The following is a 20,453-nucleotide window of genomic DNA, read 5'->3' as shown; positions in this document are numbered from 1 at the left end:
GCTGATTGACCAGCACTTTAGTAGTTAAAAATTGTTAGAAGAAAATATTTTATCGGTTTTTTTTTTTTTTTTTTATAGATTTTTCAATTATATAATAAAAATGTTTTAGTATGATTTACATTTCTCTGTTACTTTATATAACGGTGTCTAAGCACAGAGTGTGTAATATCATCACATAAATATACTGTTAGCCTTGTAACCTATAAATTAATGATTTAAAGAAAGCAGAGTTTATTGGAAGTATATTTGGTATATTGTACATGTAGTTGATATATATAAATTTAAATTGATTTAATAAACTTGATTTCATTCGATAATCTATTAACGATTAAAATCTTCAGTACTTTAGCTTAAATACATTGTTTGTTTTAGTCTATAAACATTTTATTCTAGATAGACGTCGTAATGAATTCTTTGAGCCTGCTCTTCACAAACACATTGAAAGAAATCGGAACCCAATGTAAAGGTTTTAAAAAGATTTTTGTAAATTTTATCAGTCATTTTTCCAGATTAGTGTTTCAGAAATCTGTCAAAGTTACCGGTGTTAAGTCTGGTCGTCACATTTCCTGTGTGTCACCAGACCGGGTCTGGATCAACGATGGTCAAAATCTCACTCTGACAGATGCATCTGGTCATAACCTAGATCAACTGACAGATATAACTAGTGGTTATGGGATACACACTGTGAATTTTTATGATGATTTAATTTATATAGACAGGGAGAAAAATATCAACAAATTGTCTACAGAGAACAAAGTAAAGACTACATTAATAAAGTACAACACAGCACCATGGAGACCACAGTGTGTTTACAGCTCCCCCTCCAATGGAGACCTGCTGGTTGGGATGTGTAGAGGTACGCGTGATACAGAGAGTTTGTGGAATACTGAGAGAAAGACAGGCAACATAGTGCGGTATAACGCGACAGGGAAAAACATCCAGACCATAGAGCACGACCACAACACAGGTCAGAGACTGTACAGATTACCTAACTATATCACAGAGAACCGCAATGGAGATGTTATTGTGTCTGACGGGGAGCGTTATGCTGTAGTGGTGACAGATCGTGATGGTAAATTCCGCTTCTCCTACAGAGGTCCTCCATCAGGATCAGGACTATCACCATATGGAATCTGTACTGACGCGCTGTCACACATCCTGGTGTGTGATTCTATCAGCGGATCAGTACAGATGTTAGACAGGAACGGTAACTACCTGTAACAGATACGGACACGATTACACAGGATAAAACAGCCACTGGGCCTGAACTATTATGTTAACACACACCTACTGTGGGTAGGGTCAAACTACGATAACACAGTCGACATATACAGAGTGGTAGATAGAGACTCTCTGACCGGTAAGTAACAAATTTATGTAGGTTGTTTATAATACCAATAAAAGATAATAAACTACATTATATGAGGGAGGTAAGTAAAATTTAATACAAAGGATTCCTTATTGAGTAAATAACAAACATCGGCTGTAAAAGATAAAGTTACATAGTGTAATTATTACTATAGAGACATATATGATATATTATCAAAAAGTCAATAAATCAACTTTTGAAATTTTTAGAGATAGCGATTGGATTACATTTTAACGTATTTTCATTTATTAAAATAATACCTTATATTAATATATTCAGTTTAAGTAATACTACATTCAGAACAGATAAAAGGACAAGATAGGGTAACAGCCGAATCTGGCTCCTTATTTGATATAAAAATCAGAATACTTGTAAAATTGTGATAGTTTGCAGTTAAGAAGTTAAAATGATGCTTACGTTAAGACAAGCACTAATTTGGATGCACAGCTTACATGGAAGCCACTAGAGGGTGCAGAAAAAGGATTTTTTCCCGAATTTCTTCAATTCTGGTGAAATTTCAGCATACATTTCTTTCCGGAAAACATAGAGCACAAGCTTGCCTTTCTGAGATTTTTTTTACACATAAATTGTGTATAAAGTACATAAATTTGGTAGATAGGCAAGCGTATGCCCCATGGTTTCTGAGAGAAAATGTGCTGTAAAATTAATGAAAATTTGAATAAAAATGAGACATTTCGAAAATTGGCCTATTTCCTGAACTCACTGTGACCCCTGTATATACTAAATCTAAAACCAACATTTATTTTTTGGCAGGGGTGGCAACAGGGTTTTATGGATAAACTGTTGGATCATTCTGAAAGACACCCATAATCGGGGGCCAAATACTGGTCTTACCCTATCTTGATGTCCTTTATACTGAGTTTGACGATTAGATATAGACACCATTGATATTAACAAAGCTCTGTCCAGTAATATTGTATAAATGTGTACATGTAGCAGCTGTTCAGTTAATGTACGCTGTGTACTTAGCTGACATTTTCGAGCATGGGAAAGTTCAAGAAATAACTCAAATGTAAGATTAAAGAAAACTTTATGACAAAAAGTCACTTTTTACCACAGAAAATTAAGTAAGTGTGAACGCAACTGCAACATCAATTTAGAGACTTGATAGTGAAAGGGAGATTACAAAAATGGATATTAAAAAGCTATTTCATTAAATTTCTCATTTTGTTTATATTCACATATAATAATATAATTTTTTTTTCTAATAAACGTACATGTAAATATAACTAGAGTTGTCTGGACTCAGATATTTTGTCCATTCCAATATCAAGAATATTGAGACTCCGGTTTGGTATAAAAAGTAAGAGAATTAAAATGACTTTGCATAGTGAGGAAATATCAATATTTGTTATTTAAAATATCAATTTTTTTTCTTAAAAGGACTCCCTTTGGAGGACATCAAATGTAGAAAACATCCCAAAATTCCCCTGGACCAGTTTTGTACCCCGTGTGGTGTTCCCTTGTGTGTATAGTGTACCAGGTCTGAGGATCACATCAGACATCAACTTAAAGATATAGAGTTATTGTTTGACAACATTCATTGGAAAAAAGGTAGGTGTTTGAAGCCTCTTTAAAATTCGATATATGTAGCCAATGGACGTGACCTTTAGTGACCTGTGTCAGAAACCGAAGGGCTATTTTCTGATCAATGATGATGAATACCTTCCATTTAATTGTCTGCCTTGTTGCCAGTAGGTTTGTCTGTATTCAAAGTTTTGGAGGTATATTAAACTTATTAAACTTACCTAGTCCATCTGGCTATCAAGCTGTTTATTTGTCTGTCTATGAAACATGCAGGCTAAACTTCATGATGGGAAATAATGATGGATGCTGGATCTGACCTACATCTTCCAGAAGAATCACTATATCAAAGTTAATTGAGCAGGTCCATTGTCAAGAAACTTTAAGGCTTGTCGGAATCAAACTTACCCCCAAAAAACTCAATTTTTTTAGTCAAACGTATATTAAACGTACTGAAACTTATTTTATAGATGAATTTCCTCTTTTTTGCAATATCACAGAACTATTTGTCTGCAAAAGAGTTCCACCAAATTTTTATAAGCATACTTTTGAGCAAACAAAATGCCAAATTTTACAACCACGTAAGAAACCCGCTATACGGGTATATGAAAAATTGATACAATTTAAAGTAAAATTATCATGCCCCACTCCTGACGTACTTTCAGTACTCTGATTGTTTTGTTTTATTCATAGATATCTGAGATTTTTTTCTATTTTGTAGATGGATATACACTTTTAATGGCCCTTCTTATTTCTAATTCCAACAAAATAAATATGAAAGATGAAAATTGGATGAGCAGATATAATGCTGTTGCCAATAGTTTTCATTCCAAGGAAATCACAAAGCCATTTTCTCTTACAGAATTAGACAAATATCAACCAATTTTGAAATTCAAAGATTTAGAGATCAGTTTTACTACTGAGCTCTTCAAAGAAATCAGTTTCTTGAAATTTTCAAACAATTCAAAATTTCTGGATATTTTCTTGACTTGGGCAGAAAAAGAAAGTGTTGCTGAATACTGTAGATCATGGAATTATCAGAGAGTAGAAGATGAAGTTTGCTGTTGGTTGCTGCCAGAAAAAAATGAGGTGTTTTTAGAAAGACTCGGAGAAGATATTTTCATGCACCCAACAATGGAGGACCAGTCATTTCATGAAGCCGTATTTAGAAAATGTAGGTAAACTTTAGGCTCAAGTGACATAATTGTTAGATAGAAGAAGCGAAATATTTTGAGAAAAGACATTTCTCAATAACAGTTTACAATATGAATTTATTTTACGTCCTACCGTGAATACGGCTTGGGCAGGGGCATATAATATTTGTCATGTCCTTACTTCCTTCTGTTCTTCCTTGTCCTTCTGTCGCACTTTGCCTTTGACTCACTGCAAAGCTCAGTATCAAAGATTGATTATGATTGTATATTGTTTAACGTCCCTTTCGAGAAGTTTTCACTGATATGGGACCCCACCACTTGCCGATGGAGAGCTACAAATTTTGTCCTATACTTGGCACTCCGGGCCGTAAAGCAGGAAGGACTTTTTCTCGTATCAGCATCTACTGCGACACGGGACCTATGTTTGTACGGTCTCATTCGAAGGACTGGTCTCCACGTCCCACAGTGGGATTTGAACCTATGACGTAAGGATCAACTCCTTACTTCGCGACTTTAGAACAGACGCTCAAAACACTGCGCCATTCAATGAATAAATCACAGTGTTTTACTGTTGAAAATGTAATAAAAACTATGACACGACAAAGATGATTTAAATCATATGACAAAAGTTTTTTTTCAAGATAATTGCACTCAGCACGTTGACACCCTTTTTTTGCTCACCTGAGCTGAAAGCTCAATTGAGCTTTTCTGATCACATTTTGTCTGTAGTTCCTCTAGCTGTCCGTCTATAAACTTTTCAGAATTTCGACTTCTTCTCAAGAACCACTGGACCAATTTTTACCAAACTTGGTACTAACAAAATATTCTTGAGTAAAGAGACATTAAAATTGTTCAAATGTAGAGCCAAGTTTCCTTCCAAGGGGAGTTAATCAATAAAATACAAAAAGGTTAGGGTCATTAAAAAATCTTCTTCTCACGAACCACTGGGCTGGAAAAGTTGAAACTTATGTGGAAGCATCCTGAGGAAGTGTAGATTCTAAATTGTACAAACCATGACCCCCGGGGGTAGGACGGGGCCACAATAGGGAATCCAAGTTTTATATAGAAATATATAGGAGAAAACTTTTAAAAATCTTTTTCTCAAGAACCACTGGGCCAGAAAAGCAGAAACATGTGTGGGAGCATCCTAAGATTGTGTAAATTTTAAATTGTTCGAATAATGACCCTTCAAGATGGTCAAAGTTAAGATAGGCATTACAAAGGGGGAAATCTGTTAAATGACAATGGTCAAATATACTCAGGTGAGCGATGTAGCCCTCTTGTTTATTTTAAATAGATTTATTTCCTTACGTCTGATGCACAAATCATATTTATCATATTATCTTAAAGAAACATAGCTGAAAAGTATGTCATATATTAAAATAAAGAAACCATATATATATAGATGATCGTATGGAGAATACAATTTTTCTATAAATTTTCCATTTTGTTATGACAAAGGTTTATCTGACTTGGTGATTAATAATGCCTTGCAACAGATTTGTTTATCCAAATATACACGTGTTGACAAACAGAATGATAGCATATTTCTATTTAAAAATGTTACATATACATAATCAAGAATTTGTCGATGGATTATGATATTAACATTTTCGTCTTTATTAGTCGGCATACCAATTCAGGTGATAGTGAGGGGAGGCAAATCTGTGAAAAATTTCGTTGAGAATCTTAAGAGAGGAAAGACAACCATGTACCATGCCTCTGGAATGATAATAGGGTGTGCTGTAGTGGTAAAACAACATTGTTAGAGAGACTGAAGGGAATTGACCTGGAAGAAATAAAGAAAAATATCAGTTCAACCAGGGGAATCGATGTCCACACAGATGTATTTCAGGTGACAGAGAGCATCCAAGGTATTCTTTATATGCAAAGAAGGTTACATTTTACGTTATGTAACAGGGGTTGTAGATCAACAATAACACCTGCGGGTTCGTTTATATATTGGTTTATTATGGAGTCATATGATACAAGAAAATCATAGCCCTGAAAATACAATACATATTCAATCATGATATAACAATAGTAATTTCACATTATAACAACTCATAAAACATCAATACAAAGCATTTGAGGAATTCACAAGTTATTCCCCTTGAATCAGAGTGTTTATAAAATAACATGAAATACATGTAAATCTGATATTAAACATACATATAGAAAATAGATTCTTTATGTTGACAGCATAATAAATAGAAATTATTATTAAATATCACATTTACAATTTTCAGAATAAAATAGTAAATCTGTATTGCAAAAATATATAAATTGGTACCTATTTGTGGAACAAAGCTTGACTCCTAACTTCTTTAAGGTGCAGCAGAGTATTTATAAACAGTAAATAAATAAATCTGGACTCTGCAAAATAAATTTATCTCTCACTCCAAAAATCTCTCATTCAGTTTATTAATTTCAGAAATTAGAAATTATGAATATAAAAGTATTTGATTTAAAGTTATGTATTTTAAAAAGTAAATTGTATGATACTTACAGTTTCTTTGAAACAGTCAGTCAAATTTCATAAATTAGAGATAATTTTCAATAGCATGTAAACTCATGCATAGTCGCTGAAAAAGTGTCTTTGTCTATTGTCCAGAATTTGGAGGTAAAAGTCTTGGCCAATAGGATTTAAGGAAATTGAATTCTACTCAGGTAGCTTATTACAGGTGTAGAAATAGAAAAGGAGTGGATCTAAAGTTTTAGCTGATTGTTTATTTTATTTCATTTGGTTTGTTTAATTTAATTTTTGAAAAGTAGTTTGCTAAATTATGTAAATGAAAGATTTTAATATTTGTTTAAATTATTTGTTTTGTCAATATTAATTGACACACATTTTTAATGCACTTTAGAGTTTAAAATCAGTTGTGGCATATTCATAATGTATAAGTAATAAATTATACATTTGAATATTATAATAATTAAAACATAAAACTAATCACTATTTCATTTATACCTTTTAATTTTAGGTCACATGAGTCACTCAGGTCTTCCATTGCTACTAATATCTGTTTTCGTCTTTCATCATGCGTTGTTAGTTGTCCATTATGTATTAAAATTTGAACATTTTCAGCTTCATCTCTCAAACGGCTGAACCAATATTAGCAAATTTTAGTTTAAGACATTTATTAATAAATTGCACAAAGTCTTTGAAATTCATCAAAATTTGTACAAAGTTATTTTTAACTTTTCTTTTTCACTAGACATCAAGGAATGAAACTGATGACATAATCGTAATAAACATTGAGTCCTATACCAGTATTGTAAAATTCATGGCCCCTGGGTCAGAGGTTGTGGTGCTACATATGTAGAACATGACTTTATAGATCATAGTAAAATTGCATTATATATTTACATTGTATATTATATCTCCTCTCCCCCTGGGTATTACACCAATGAGCCAGGCCTTTTCCGAATTTGGGATTTTCACCGCCCCTGGATCAGGGGTTCTGGTGTTAGAACAAGGCTCTATTAATTATTTTACAATGTATCCCAGCCGCTTGAAAAGTGGGAGAGGAAACCTATATAGTAATTGTTATGTCCGTCCGTCTCTTACGCATTGGGGTACCAATCTTATATCCACAAGTTCTCTTATACTATTGAGTAAAATTTAGTGGAACATTCACAGAATCTTTATTACATATTGCCATTGTGCATCTCCTATTTTACATTTTTTATTCGACACGTATTCTAGGTTTCCCTTAGCAAAACATGGATATCACCATTATATTCTTACCTATGACGCCACATATGGCGACTTCTGAATAACATTTGATACGACGAGTTATTCATCTTTACACATTACCGTAAAGCAAGATATAGCAAAACATGGAGATTATTTGAGGCGAAGGCATCATTTAGTGAGCTCATTGCTCACGGTTCCTCTAGTTGTATAAATTCTTTGAAAATCTTCTCTGCTGTTCCTGTGTATTCAGCCGATGAACCGGAAATATACGGTCTGTAGTCCTCTTGTAAAAGCTTTTACGTAGAATGTTCTGGTTTATCTGCCTGCATATATCTTGACACATGATGCCAAACAAACTAATTCCTCCTTCCATTTGTCTGGGGTTTTTTTTTCATGTTATAGGGTAGCCATCTCGAATCTGCAACTCTTCTTTTATAGCTGAATGAAATTTAACAAGATTTTAACGGAATCTTTGTAACATAGAAGAGTTGTACTTCTCTTGTTTTACTTTGTTGATCGGACACATGTGTAAGACTTTCTAATGCGAAACAGTTACATAATATTAATCATACCCATTTATCGACGACTCCTCCTATACAGTGACTAGAATAAAGTTTAATGATATATTTATATCATCTTTCTTGCATAATGTCATTGAACAGCTCTTACTAGTACGAACACGGATATAATTGACTAATTGTATATTGTTTAACTCCCTCTCGAGAACTTTTCACTCATATGGAGACGCCACCACTTGTCGATGGAAAGCTGCAAATTTTGCCATTTACTTGGCACTCAGGGTCATTGAGCAGGGAGGGATTTTTTTTTTCGTGCCAGCACCTACTGCGACACAGTACCTCAATTTATACGTCTCCTCTAAACGACCGGTCTTCACGTCCCAAAGTGGGATTCGAACCCGTGACGTAAATATTGACTCCTTACTCTAGAGCAGACGCTCTAACCATTGCGAATATAACGAGTTTACAGTAAGTGACAGTTTTTGTTAGATATCCGGCAAAATTTTTAAAAAAAACCTAATAAAATTTACGGTTATAACGAACACAGATATAAAAAAAACTTTGGATATAGCAAATTGATTCTGTATTTCGTAGAAGTTTAAACGAAGGCAATATACATCTTTAATAATGTTTTAGATCAAAAATTCTAAAGTATAGAATTGATATTATTGTTCCTGAGTATTTATATTTGGAATTACTGTACATCCAGTGTAGATTTTGAAGAATTTCTTTTTTTTCAATACTTCCCTGAACATACATGTAGTAGGCAGCCATACATGTGTATCGTGAATTAAACGATTTCTTCCTACAATGTAGCGGAGTAAATTCATAGGTTCCAGGAATTTACTATAAACGACTTTAATTGTACTTATGTCGTAACTGAAAGTACCATTTTATGATTTTATGTATTCAGTGCAAACGAAACTTCTACTTAAAAGACATATTGCATTTTAAGCAGACGGAAACAAAGTGAGAAGATGTTAAAAACAATTGCATTCATTTTCATTTGCAGTTAATTCTTCAAGCCATCAACAACGCTTTAAACTTAGATTTGAAACAAAAAATCTGAAACAGAGTATTTCCGTATATCCAGGGAATGCAGCTGATGATGGCGAAACACAGGAAAAGATTAAGCAACATGTAGTGGATGAAAAGGAAACGTTTGAGGCATCAAATGGTGGACAGATATCATATGATGATACCGAAATTAAAACTGCCCCATCCTATGGACCACAAGGAGCAATATCATCTGAAAATATAGTGGAAATCATTAATAAAAACCAAGATGTTCCCAATCGTTCAAAAATCTCGGGAAATTTGCAAATTGAGGAGAGAAATATTTCAGAGCCAGACAAAAAATTCACCATGTCTGACTTTGCGGGACAGTGTGCCTATTATGCTTCACACCAGATTTTTCTGAGTCCCCGGGCGTTCTTCATTCTGGTGCTGAATATGGAGAGGAAGTTTGATGATAAGGTTGGAGAAGAAGTGTGTTGTCAGGAAGGCTCCGTTTACGGGGGGTGGACACACAGAGGTAAAATTTCAATTATAACATGTATGATAATATAAATTAAAAGGAAAGTAATCATTTCTATTTTATTTTTCAAGAATGTTTTCCCAAATTAAGAAGAACTTTTCTATTTGTTTGTTCTCCTCTTCAGCCCTAAATGAAGGCTATAAGTTTGTTTATTAGAAAGAAAATAGACCATACATAACTTAAAAGAATCATTTGTTGCAATCTATCTAAATGAAAAAAAAATCCTTCTTTTACTGTCATAGCTGAATGTGTCTTTGTTTTTTCAGATTATCTTGAATTCTGGATGAAGTCCATTCATCAATACAGCAGTGATAAGGCTCCTGTTTTACTGGTCGGTACACACAGTGAGAATAAACAGAAGAGGTGCTTTACTTTTGTTTACTGAAAATAATAATATATACATTATGTTATTGGTAGTCAAAATACACCATTAAATCAATTGTTAAAAAATACTCGTAAATTGTCAGTAATAGTGGAAAAGGGGCGTTATTATTGGAAAAAAAAGTGAGGATAATGTAGTACATCTATTGTAAAATTATTTAAAAAAAAAACTTGTTAAAATATGAAAGATAAAAAAAATACAGGCAAATGTCCCATTTTAAATCTCTCTCTCTCTCTCTCTCTCTCTTATATATATTTATTGAAGTATAAATCAAGAAATTTTAATAATTGAAGGCATTTGTTCAAGTGATTCAAAATTAATTTCCACAAAAGAATATTGAAATAAATGCTTTATTTTATATGATTACTTATTTAATTTACATGTTGTTTAGAATTTGTTACATCCGATAGCAAAAAAAGAAAGATGTCTAGGAGTTAAGTTGTATGGTTTTGGTCTTATGGATTTTAGTGTAAAATAGAGCAATGAAGTACTAGTAACTAATTTGGTCCTCCCTCGATTTTGAACAATGAATTAGCTAGATCTATTGCTTAAACCATGTTTTGAAAACAAGCTTACGACAGTAAGAAAACATTTCATGATTATAAACATTGTTTTACCATTACTTCTTTGTACATGTATACATAAAATACTATAAGGTCTTTGTTTTCATTATTTAGATTTATTGTTTTAAAACATATTTTAACTTTGTCATAGATTGTTCATTGTATTGATGATATGCATATGTATATTTAAGCTAGTGTCTCAAGCAAGTATGTATGAACAGACACGAACTATTTCATGATTATGAACATTGGTTTATCATCACTTTGCTTGCATAAAATAAGTCAATTTTTTGTTGAATAGGAGAGGAGTTGTTTTTCCGTGAAGTATGGAAGACTCTGGACGTGAAAAAGAAGTCTTTACAAAAACATATTGATGTGAAACGGCGATTTGCAGTTGGTTTCCATGACAATTTAAGCATTGAAAAACTCAAGCTGTCCATTGCTGATGTCGTGGGCAGGCTTGATCACTGGGGTGAAGTGCTTCCTCAGTCATGGGCTATGTTTGAAACATTCTTTCGAGAAAAGAAAATCCACAAGATTTTGAGTAGGGGTGAACTTGAGTTGTTCAACGAAACATTGCCAGACGGAATAAAGCTCCAAACTGCAGAAGATAAGATTTCCATGCTAGAGTTCTTTCATGACCTCAGAGAAATTATACACTTCAACCAACAATTTCTCAATGAAAGTATTAATCTCGATGTTCAGTGGTTTGCAGATGCATTTAAAAATGTAATAACAGATAAAAACCATGCCAAAGAAGATTTATTCGAATTTGCCTCGGTATGGGACAAATTCAATGAAACTGGAGTGTTAGATGAAACTCTACTCTCTGCTATATGGAGAATGAACAGCAATGGTTACATTGAGCATAAAGAAGATATTTTGCCATACATGGAAAAGCTAGGACTTTTAGCTAAAATGAGTGACAAAAAGTGGTATGTCCCCTGCATGAACAAGATGCAATTTCCAGTAGACTGTTTTTCATCATACCCTGCATCGTCCATCCTCTGCTGTACGTTTGATCTTCTTCCTGTGGAAATTTTCCATCGTCTTGTAGCAACGTGCATGCAGATACCTTGGGAGATTTTTTCAGATGAGGATCGAGGATGCATTTACCAGACAGCGGCGATTTTTGTTTTTCATGACAAGCACCATAACATCATGCTTGGGATGACTCAAACAGAAATACAATTGCAAGTGTTTGTTGCTGAGGGAGAAATTGAAATTCCAACGTGTCACAAGATTAGAGAAAAAATTGAGCATACTTTAAACAATCTTTCCAACACATTTCAGAAAAACTCAGAGATCCATGTTGCGTTCAAATGCAAATCTTTTGGATTTTGTGATAGCAAAGATAGCGTTGTCATAAATGAATCTTTGTTTACAAGAGATAATTTTCAGTGCCCATCGTGTCCAGCAATTAAAAAGCATTCCATCAACACAACAGAAATAACAAAATATTGGAAAGAGGTAATGCTTCTAAGATTAAAAGAAGCTATATCAATATATGCTTAAACTTTGCAATTGCAAATCCATTTTCAATACTAAATTTATATTGCATTGAGATGAAGAAGATTGCAACATTCAATTATTTTATCCATTAAATGCTTTGTCATTTTTTATAAATGTATCTAAAGGTGATACTTTAATATTGTTCTTTTCTTAGTGGTTTCTTTTCCCTGTAAGATCACTTAGTGATATCAACTGAATAAAGTGGATTCTTTTTTCAGGTTAAACAGAGTACTTCCAGCACTTCGATGGCTTCTGGACAGGACATGGGAGGTCGATCAAGATTTGCGAAATTCGGAATGGCAACAAACGATGTGTTAAATAAAGCATTCAGAGACATACTAGAGATGGAAATCTCACCTTCCGACATTGAAAACAAAGTAAAAGCATCACCAGTTTATAGAAAATTGCGCACAGAACAAGAACATCTATTGGTAGATGCTAAACATAACGGATTTAAAAATTTTGATATTTCACTAACATACACATTGATCAGAAACATCTGTAAAAAGATTCCTTTACCAACCAAAGGAAAATGGGGAGAGGAGCCTGCAGCAGGAGAGGTAACAGTGGGTGATGATATAGAGAGAATTAGGTCAATACAAAACGGTTTGACTGCACATGTGAGCTCACCCCTCAGACGGAATTCGATGACACCTGGTCAATGATGTCAGATATCTGCCAAAGATTGGAAACCTTCACCGGAAAGAAGTACTTGGACAGCCTTAAAAAAATTCAAAACTTGACCTTGAAAGAAGAAGATGTTATTAATTTAGAGATATTGCGTTCTCTCGTTTCAGATGTGCAAAAAATTAAAAGAACTTTGAAGATTAAAAGTTAAAAGAATGCAGATTAGGATGTTTTTTGTAACATGCATGTAGGGTGAATTCTTATAAATAGCGCATTGCAGAATTTGGAAAGACGTACATGATTAACTTTGCTGATAGTAAAATAAATTCCCTAGGTAAAAAATCTGAAGATGCTGTAGTAGTTATAAAAGGATCAAAATTAAGAGTTGGCATGAAATGGTGAATGCAACACTGTCATATGTGCAAGAAATCAAAGCAACAGTATTGACGCTTGAAAGCAAGGACGCTAAAATAAGGAGAATTACTCATAGTTACGATGTATTGAGTAACTGAATAACTACATGAACTTTGTATATCATTTCAATAGTCTGTTTTCATAATAAAATAGCGATGGTTTTGTTGGTAGGAATTGATACTTAGAGCTATTGACAAACAAGTTGATGAAACAAGGATATTAAAAGTCGTATTTAAATTCTACAGTTCGCACGTTTATGGTTAACACAATTACTTTGTCAACAAACACAGTCTTTCATTTAGTCGAATGATGACTTGTGACGCTTTTCATACTGATTTAGACCATGATTTAGACAAAGAATTGTCTATTTATTTTTTTTAGTTTGCTTGATTATCACAATGATCGAGTACTCGTCGAAGGGTGATGCTTACTCCTCCACGGCATCCAATACCACCAAATTTTCATTTGTTGCATGTTGGCTTTGCTCCAAATTTTCAATGGATTTTTGAGTTTGATTACTGTTCGTTATAACTATATTTCATTAGAAATATTGAGATTTGTCAAAAAAGTTGATCTATTTCAGTTCCAGAATATTACATAATTTCATTGTTATCGCATTTCTAGAGTCACCGTATACAATGAATTCAAACTTTTTACAAGAACCTAAGAATACTACAAATCCAATAAAAGCAATGGAGATCATGTTTAAGTGAAGGGCAGAGGAAGGTCAGATTTCAAAAATCATTAGAATACAATTTTAAACTCATATTACCTTTGAATTATGTCAACTTTCTTTAAAAGAACTTTCAAAGATTTCAAATTTAAAAATTATTATATATTAACATGTGTACACTACTATTTTACAATTGTAATATGCAAATTTTAATACTTCTAGAACTGAATATTATTTTGTATCAATTTTTTTTTGTTATTAGAAAATTTTTTTTTATGATTTTAGTATTTACACTGTACCATGTTTGGCTTTTAGCCAACCTAAACTGAAGGTTCAAGTGAGATTTTCTGATCACCCATTGTTTGGCGTGCGTCTGTCTGGCTGTCAATTTTGGTCCATCTTGTTCAATCACTGAACTTTCATGATCATGTAGACTCGGTCTGCAAATCTTTAATATATAAATTGTTTACTTTGCGGAAAATCAAGAAATTTCTTCCTTTGAAAACCAGAAAACTTTTTTTACAATGCCTTTATCCTGCCTACCATTAATTAATATTTACATTTCCAATAAATTTCCCCTATGATTCTTTACAAAATAAAATGCAGTATATTTTCTCATGAACTACATTAGGTATGTATCACGAATAAGCATGAATATCTCCATTGTTACGTCATAATACCGCTCTTGACGTCAAAAAGTCAAAAAAAATGTAGTACACACTGTTTTGTTTTAAAAATGACAGTTGAACGGCATAAATTTATGGCAAGTCATCGGAAAAATAATGTAAATATAAGAAATGAATTTTATTTTTTGAAAATTCATGAGGTATATGAACTACAACACTTCACGCCGGCATATTTATCATGAAGCGCTAACGCGCTTCATGAAATATGCCGGCGTGAAGCGTCGTAGTTCATTACCTCATGAATCTTCAAAAATTAAATTCATTTCTTAATTGTCTGACTATCTGGGGTAATGCGCCACATAGTTACATGGAGAGAATCCATAAGCTCCAAAAACGGGCTGCTAGAATTATACTTGATGCTGCCCCTGATGCTCCTTCTAAGGCATTATTTGAAAAATTAAGGTGGCTATCTGTTTTTGACTTAGTAGCTTTGCATAAATGTATTTTTTTGTACAAGATATTTAACAATCAGAGCCCGGCTTACTTCCAATTTATTTATTTCTCAAACTTCTAATGCTTATACTTTACGTTCAGAATCTAATTTTGACCTTCGCCTACCAAAACACAGAACAAATTTATTTAAAAATTCACTTCAATATTCCGGTGTTCATATTTGGAACAATTTACCTATAGATATAAGATATGCGCCAACTCTGCCAATCTTTAAACGAAATGTAGAAAAGTATATCTTCAACAGCAGAACTTTATTACTTTGAATTATGTATATCTTTTGCACAAGTATATAAATATGCATTGTTAAATCTTGCTCATGTGACATTATATTACTTTTTATGTCATATAAATATATCTGTTTAATGTTACTATTTTATTATGATTATCATTATTACATGTGACATTGTGTATATACGTGTATTATAATTCACTTTCTAAGTTGTTCATCTTTGATTATTTGATGTAATACTGTTGTTGTACTTAGAAGGCCCTGAGGAAGAATAGTGCGTCACACTTATCAGGCCACCTTCTCTAAATAAAGTATTATCATTATTATTATTAAACATTTATTTGATTTTATTAGAGATAATGCGGCAAAGGGATTATATACTGGAATGGTTGTGCTTGATCTGCAAAAGGCATTTAACACTGTTGACCATGACATACTTTGTAAAAAAAAAAACTAAAGCAATTGGTGTTCAATCTGTTGATTGGTTTTTATCTTATTTGTCTGAAAGAAAACAGTTTAATTTGTTCACAGCAATGGAATTTCATCAGATGCTGGTATTATCACATGTGGTGTACCACAGGCCAGTATTCCAGGCCCTTTATTACTTTTAATTTACGTTTATGACACGGTAACTAGTGTTGACGCAGATTGTAAACTTATTTTATACGCTGATGACAGTGCCATTTTATTTGCACATGAAGATCCTGATTTTATATCAGAAAAGCTTAGTAAACTTTTAGATAAGACTTCCTACTGGCTTGTAGATAATAAATCATCGTTACATTTAGGTAAAACTGAATGCATTTTTTTTTTGGTTCCAAAAGAAAGCTTCAAAATTTTGAAAAATTCCAGATTGTATGTAATGACCATAAAAGTGTATTTATGTATATAAAGAAATTTATGGGATCTAAATGCTTAAAGTTTTTGTATTTTGATCACCCCACCTTCTGCTCCATTCTGAAATTGTAAAATTTTTAATTTTATTTGGCATTTGTAATGTAATAAATGCTCTATTCACAAACACTCGCTTTATCTTTTTAATGGCTGCAGAACAGAGCTGCAAATGTGCTTCAGGTACATGTACATACGAACTTAGTCGTTTATTATTGCCCGCATTTAAGAGCACATAATTGATTGTAAAGAAAAAGTTAAATATCTTGGAGTTTTGATCGACAAAAGTTTAAGTGGTGCATGTATTGTTGAATCGATTGTCCAGAAAGTAAATAATAGATTGCGATTTCTGTACCGACAAGTCCGGTTTTTATATATATTTTTTTTTTTTGTAAAATGACTCTGTGTTCAGCATTAATACAATGTCATATTGATTACGCCTGTAGTGCTTGGTATGCAGGGCTATCCAAAACTTTAAAGAAAAGGTTACAAATTTGTCAAAACAAGATAGTTTGATTTATTTTGAATTTAGGTCCACAGGCATTTGTGAATTACGAAATACTTAGTCAACTAAATTTATTACATATACAAGATAGAGTTTCTCAGCTTAGACTCAACCATGTTTTTAAAATTTTTCAAGGAAAAGCCCCTTCTTATTAGCTCACCTGAGCTGAAAGCTCAAGTGAGCTTTTCTGATCACAATTTGTCCGGCGTCCGTCTGTCTGTCCATCTGTCTGTCTGTAAACTTTTCACATTTTCGACTTCTTCTCAAGAACCGCTGGGCCAATTTCAACCAAACTTGCCACAAAGTATCCTTGGGTGAAGGGAATTCAAGTTTGTTCAAATGAAGGGTCACGCCCTATTCAAGGGGAGATAATTGGGAATTAATGAAAATTTGGTGGCATATTTTAAAAATCTTCTTCTCAAGAACCACTGTGTCAGGAAAAATGAAACTTATGGGGAAACATCCTCAGGTAGTGTAGATTCAAGTATGTTCAAATCATGACCCCCGGGGGTAGGGCAGGGCCAAAATGGCCGACCAAAGTTTTACATAGATATATATAGGAATATTCTTAAAAAATCTTCTTCTCAAGAATGTCAAGGCCATAATTCATCATATTTATATGGAAGCATGCTCAAGTAGTGTAGATTCAAGTTTGTTCAAATCATGACCCCCGGGGGTAGGACGGGGCCAAAATGGCCGACCAAAGTTTTGCGTAGAAATATATAGAAAAATTCTTTAAAAATCTTCTCAAGAATGTCAAGGCCATAATTCATCATATTTATATGGAAGCATGCTCAGGTAGTGTAGATTCAAGTTTGTTCAAATCATGACCCCCGGGGGTAGGACGGGGCCAAAATGGCCAACCAAAGTTTTACATAGAAATATATAGGAATATTCTTTAAAAATCTTCTCGAGAATGACAAGGCCATAATTCATCATATTTATATGGAAGCTTGCTCACGTAGTTTAGATTCAAGTTTGTTCAAATCATGACCCCGGTGGTAGGGAGGGGCCAAAATGGCCGACCAAAGTTTACATAGAAATATATAGGAAAATTCTTTAAAAATCTTCTTCTCAAGAATGACAAAGCCATAATTCATCATATTTATATGGAAGCATGCTCAGGTAGCGTAGATTCAAGTTTGTTCAAATCATGACCCCCTGGGGTAAGGGCGAGGCCAAAATGGCCGACCAAAGTTTTTAAAGATATATACGAGGGTTGTCCAAAAAGTTCGTGGACAATGACGTTTTTGTCAAAATAAATGGTTCTATATGCATCTATTATATATCAAAATTTTTCTTGTGAAAAACCAAGTCAGAATGGTTTAATTTTTATTGATGGAACTTAATATTTCCGTAAAAATCGGGGTCTTTAAACATCGCAGATTGCGCGTACGGACCAGTCTGACGTTAAGCTAATTTCATTATAACGTCAAACATTTGAATTTTGACTTAACACATGTTCATGGACACACACTAAATTTCTTTTTTAAGGCGCAATGCACTTCAGAGTGCTAGCAATAATCATTATGTATAGATTATTATTTATTTAATTTTTAAAATTCAAAACAATGCCCAAAAAATTACGAGCGTCATCTAAATAAACAGTTTGTATACACAAACTGCACAGCCCAGTACGACGCTGCGCTAGTTTTATAACAACGTCATGAATAGAAATCTCCATTTTCAGTAAAGAAGTCGGTTCACTTTATGCATAAAATGGCCCTGTAGATATACCAATTAATTGATCAACAATTGATTTTCTATTTGAAGCATTAAAATAAAATAGAGACTTGGTGCTTTCATATCCTATTAAAAATTTTCTTCTAAAAGTCCAGGTCAAGGAGAACTGGCTTTATGAAATAGCAATGTTCTTGAATTTTTAGGTTAACAGGTATAACTGAGTACTTTCATGAAAGAAAAAAAATATGAGCGCACTCTCTGATGTTAGAAATAAAAAAAGTTACGTTAATAATCAGAAACAGTTCTATTATTTACTAGTTGCATATTTTGAATCAGAGGTTGCGCTCTATATTAAATATCAAAAAATAGCTTTAAAAATTGGCCGTTTTTGAAGACTTTTTCAGAATACGATAAAATTGACGAATTTCGTGACGTCATAATACATTGTCTAGCCAGAGTGTGACGTAATTTTTGATAGATACGCAGTCACCAAGGATCTAAGTGATATTTAATGCATTGTTAACCAAAACTATGCAGTTTCAGTTTTTCAGATAATCACAGGGCCAAATAAGGCAAAAGTGAACCTTGTTCTTTCATGTGTATTTGAATTCTTGTATTGTCATCGAAAAATCGTTGAAAAACCGTATATACCAATCTGAAATTGATACACTAAATATATTTAAATAATTTTGAGTTGTTTTAACAAATATTTTGTCTTTTACGTCGTTTCAACCGTATAAAAACTTATTTTTTTAATCGGGCGCTGACCCGTGCGAACGGCTGACGTCGCTTTTTTGTCGAGTTTTGACACATATTTGTAAGGGTTTTTGTTTAGCATTTGTAATGTCTATATAGTAAGCGATCCTTAAGATATCATAAAATGATTATAGCCTCTTTATTTGTGATACATAAAATTTTTATTAATTTTTGACTTGTCTTATATAGAAAAAAAATCATTTTAATCTGAACACTTTATATCAGAGTTTATGGCATTTTAACCTTGGTCCGTGCGCACTATCTGCGACCTTTAAAGACCCCGATTTTTACAAAAATATTAAGTTCCATCGATAAAAATTAAATCATTCTGACTTGTTTTTTCATAAGAAATATTTTGATATGCAACAGATTTATACAGAACCATTTATTTTCACAAAAATGTCATTGTCAACGAACTTTTTGGACAACCCTCGTATATAGGAAAATTCTTTTAAAGATATTTTCTAAAAATTAGCAAATCCATGATTGGTCATGGGACTACTGTAGATCACTAAATTTACGCGATATCTTATTTTCGCGTGAAAGTCATTGACTCTTGATAAGCAAGACAATATTTTCACGAATTGTGAATATTCCTCTATATTATCTTAAGGAATACTATTATACGCGAGAATTTAATTTTCGCGATCACACTGTCTCGCGTTATTACGCTAAAATTAAGTTCTCGCGAATAAAAATTGATTTACAGTACTTTTGGATTTAAACTTTACAAGAAAAAGCCATTTTCTAATTTTTCCTACCCTTAGTGCTCAGGTGAGCGATGTGGCCCATGGGCCTCTTGTCTTAATAAACATTTTATACTTCGGTCAAATTTTAGTAGAAAAAAGAAGAAGCACAGTTTACAGGAGGCTAAACAAAGAACGGAAAGGATCATGTCGGCCAATTAAACGTTCACTCTTATTCCAGAGACACAAAGAAGCATATTACAATGGGCACGGCAGCATAGCAGGTGGAACATTCGGTTTTGACAGATAATAAATTCGTCAGATGAAAGCCGATTCTTGATTCACCCGGTAGAAGACATGAAGACATGCATACAAACAACAAAATGGTTTGGGAACGAAGGCCTTTGGTGGAGGCGGTGTAACAGTGTGTTTCGCTTTGCAGTGTAATCTGGGACTGTACATTCGTGATGGCACCTTGACTGCTCAAAAGTACAGGAACAACATACTATATAAGCTCATTAGTTTAGCCTCTGAGTCATTTCGATGATCATTTATGTTTAGCTTCAGAGT

At 33.2% G+C, this 20,453-nt stretch overlaps 3 protein-coding genes across 3 annotated transcripts; all 3 read left to right on the top strand.

Moving 5' to 3' along the window:
• The first annotated feature begins 405 nt into the window (after positions 1-405).
• On the top strand, positions 406-1,221 carry LOC134248278 (uncharacterized). The gene has a single exon (XM_062730689.1). It carries the CDS (start codon positions 406-408, stop codon positions 1,219-1,221), a length of 816 nt encoding a protein of 271 aa, XP_062586673.1.
• Positions 1,222-3,682: 2,461 nt separating this feature from the next.
• LOC134248279 (uncharacterized) lies at positions 3,683-5,928 on the top strand. Its single transcript, XM_062730690.1, has 2 exons — positions 3,683-4,088; positions 5,695-5,928. The coding sequence occupies exons 1-2, from the start codon at positions 3,689-3,691 to the stop codon at positions 5,835-5,837; spliced, it is 543 nt and encodes a 180-aa protein (XP_062586674.1). The 5' UTR covers positions 3,683-3,688; the 3' UTR covers positions 5,838-5,928.
• Positions 5,929-8,292: 2,364 nt separating this feature from the next.
• On the top strand, positions 8,293-13,138 carry LOC134248277 (uncharacterized). Its single transcript, XM_062730688.1, has 6 exons — positions 8,293-8,296; positions 9,299-9,820; positions 10,090-10,199; positions 10,960-10,975; positions 11,070-12,238; positions 12,499-13,138. Exons 1-6 carry the CDS (start codon positions 8,293-8,295, stop codon positions 12,943-12,945), a joined length of 2,268 nt encoding a protein of 755 aa, XP_062586672.1. The 3' UTR covers positions 12,946-13,138.
• Positions 13,139-20,453: the final 7,315 nt, after the last annotated feature.

Source organism: Saccostrea cucullata, unplaced genomic scaffold (genome assembly GCF_032062105.1).
Source record: "Saccostrea cucullata isolate Sc308-1 unplaced genomic scaffold, CSIRO_AGI_Scuc_v1 ctg3201, whole genome shotgun sequence".
Taxonomy (NCBI): Eukaryota; Metazoa; Mollusca; class Bivalvia; order Ostreida; family Ostreidae; genus Saccostrea; species Saccostrea cuccullata.
The sequence above is the reverse complement of the archived record's forward strand: the minus strand, read 5'-3'. Positions and strand labels throughout refer to the sequence as shown.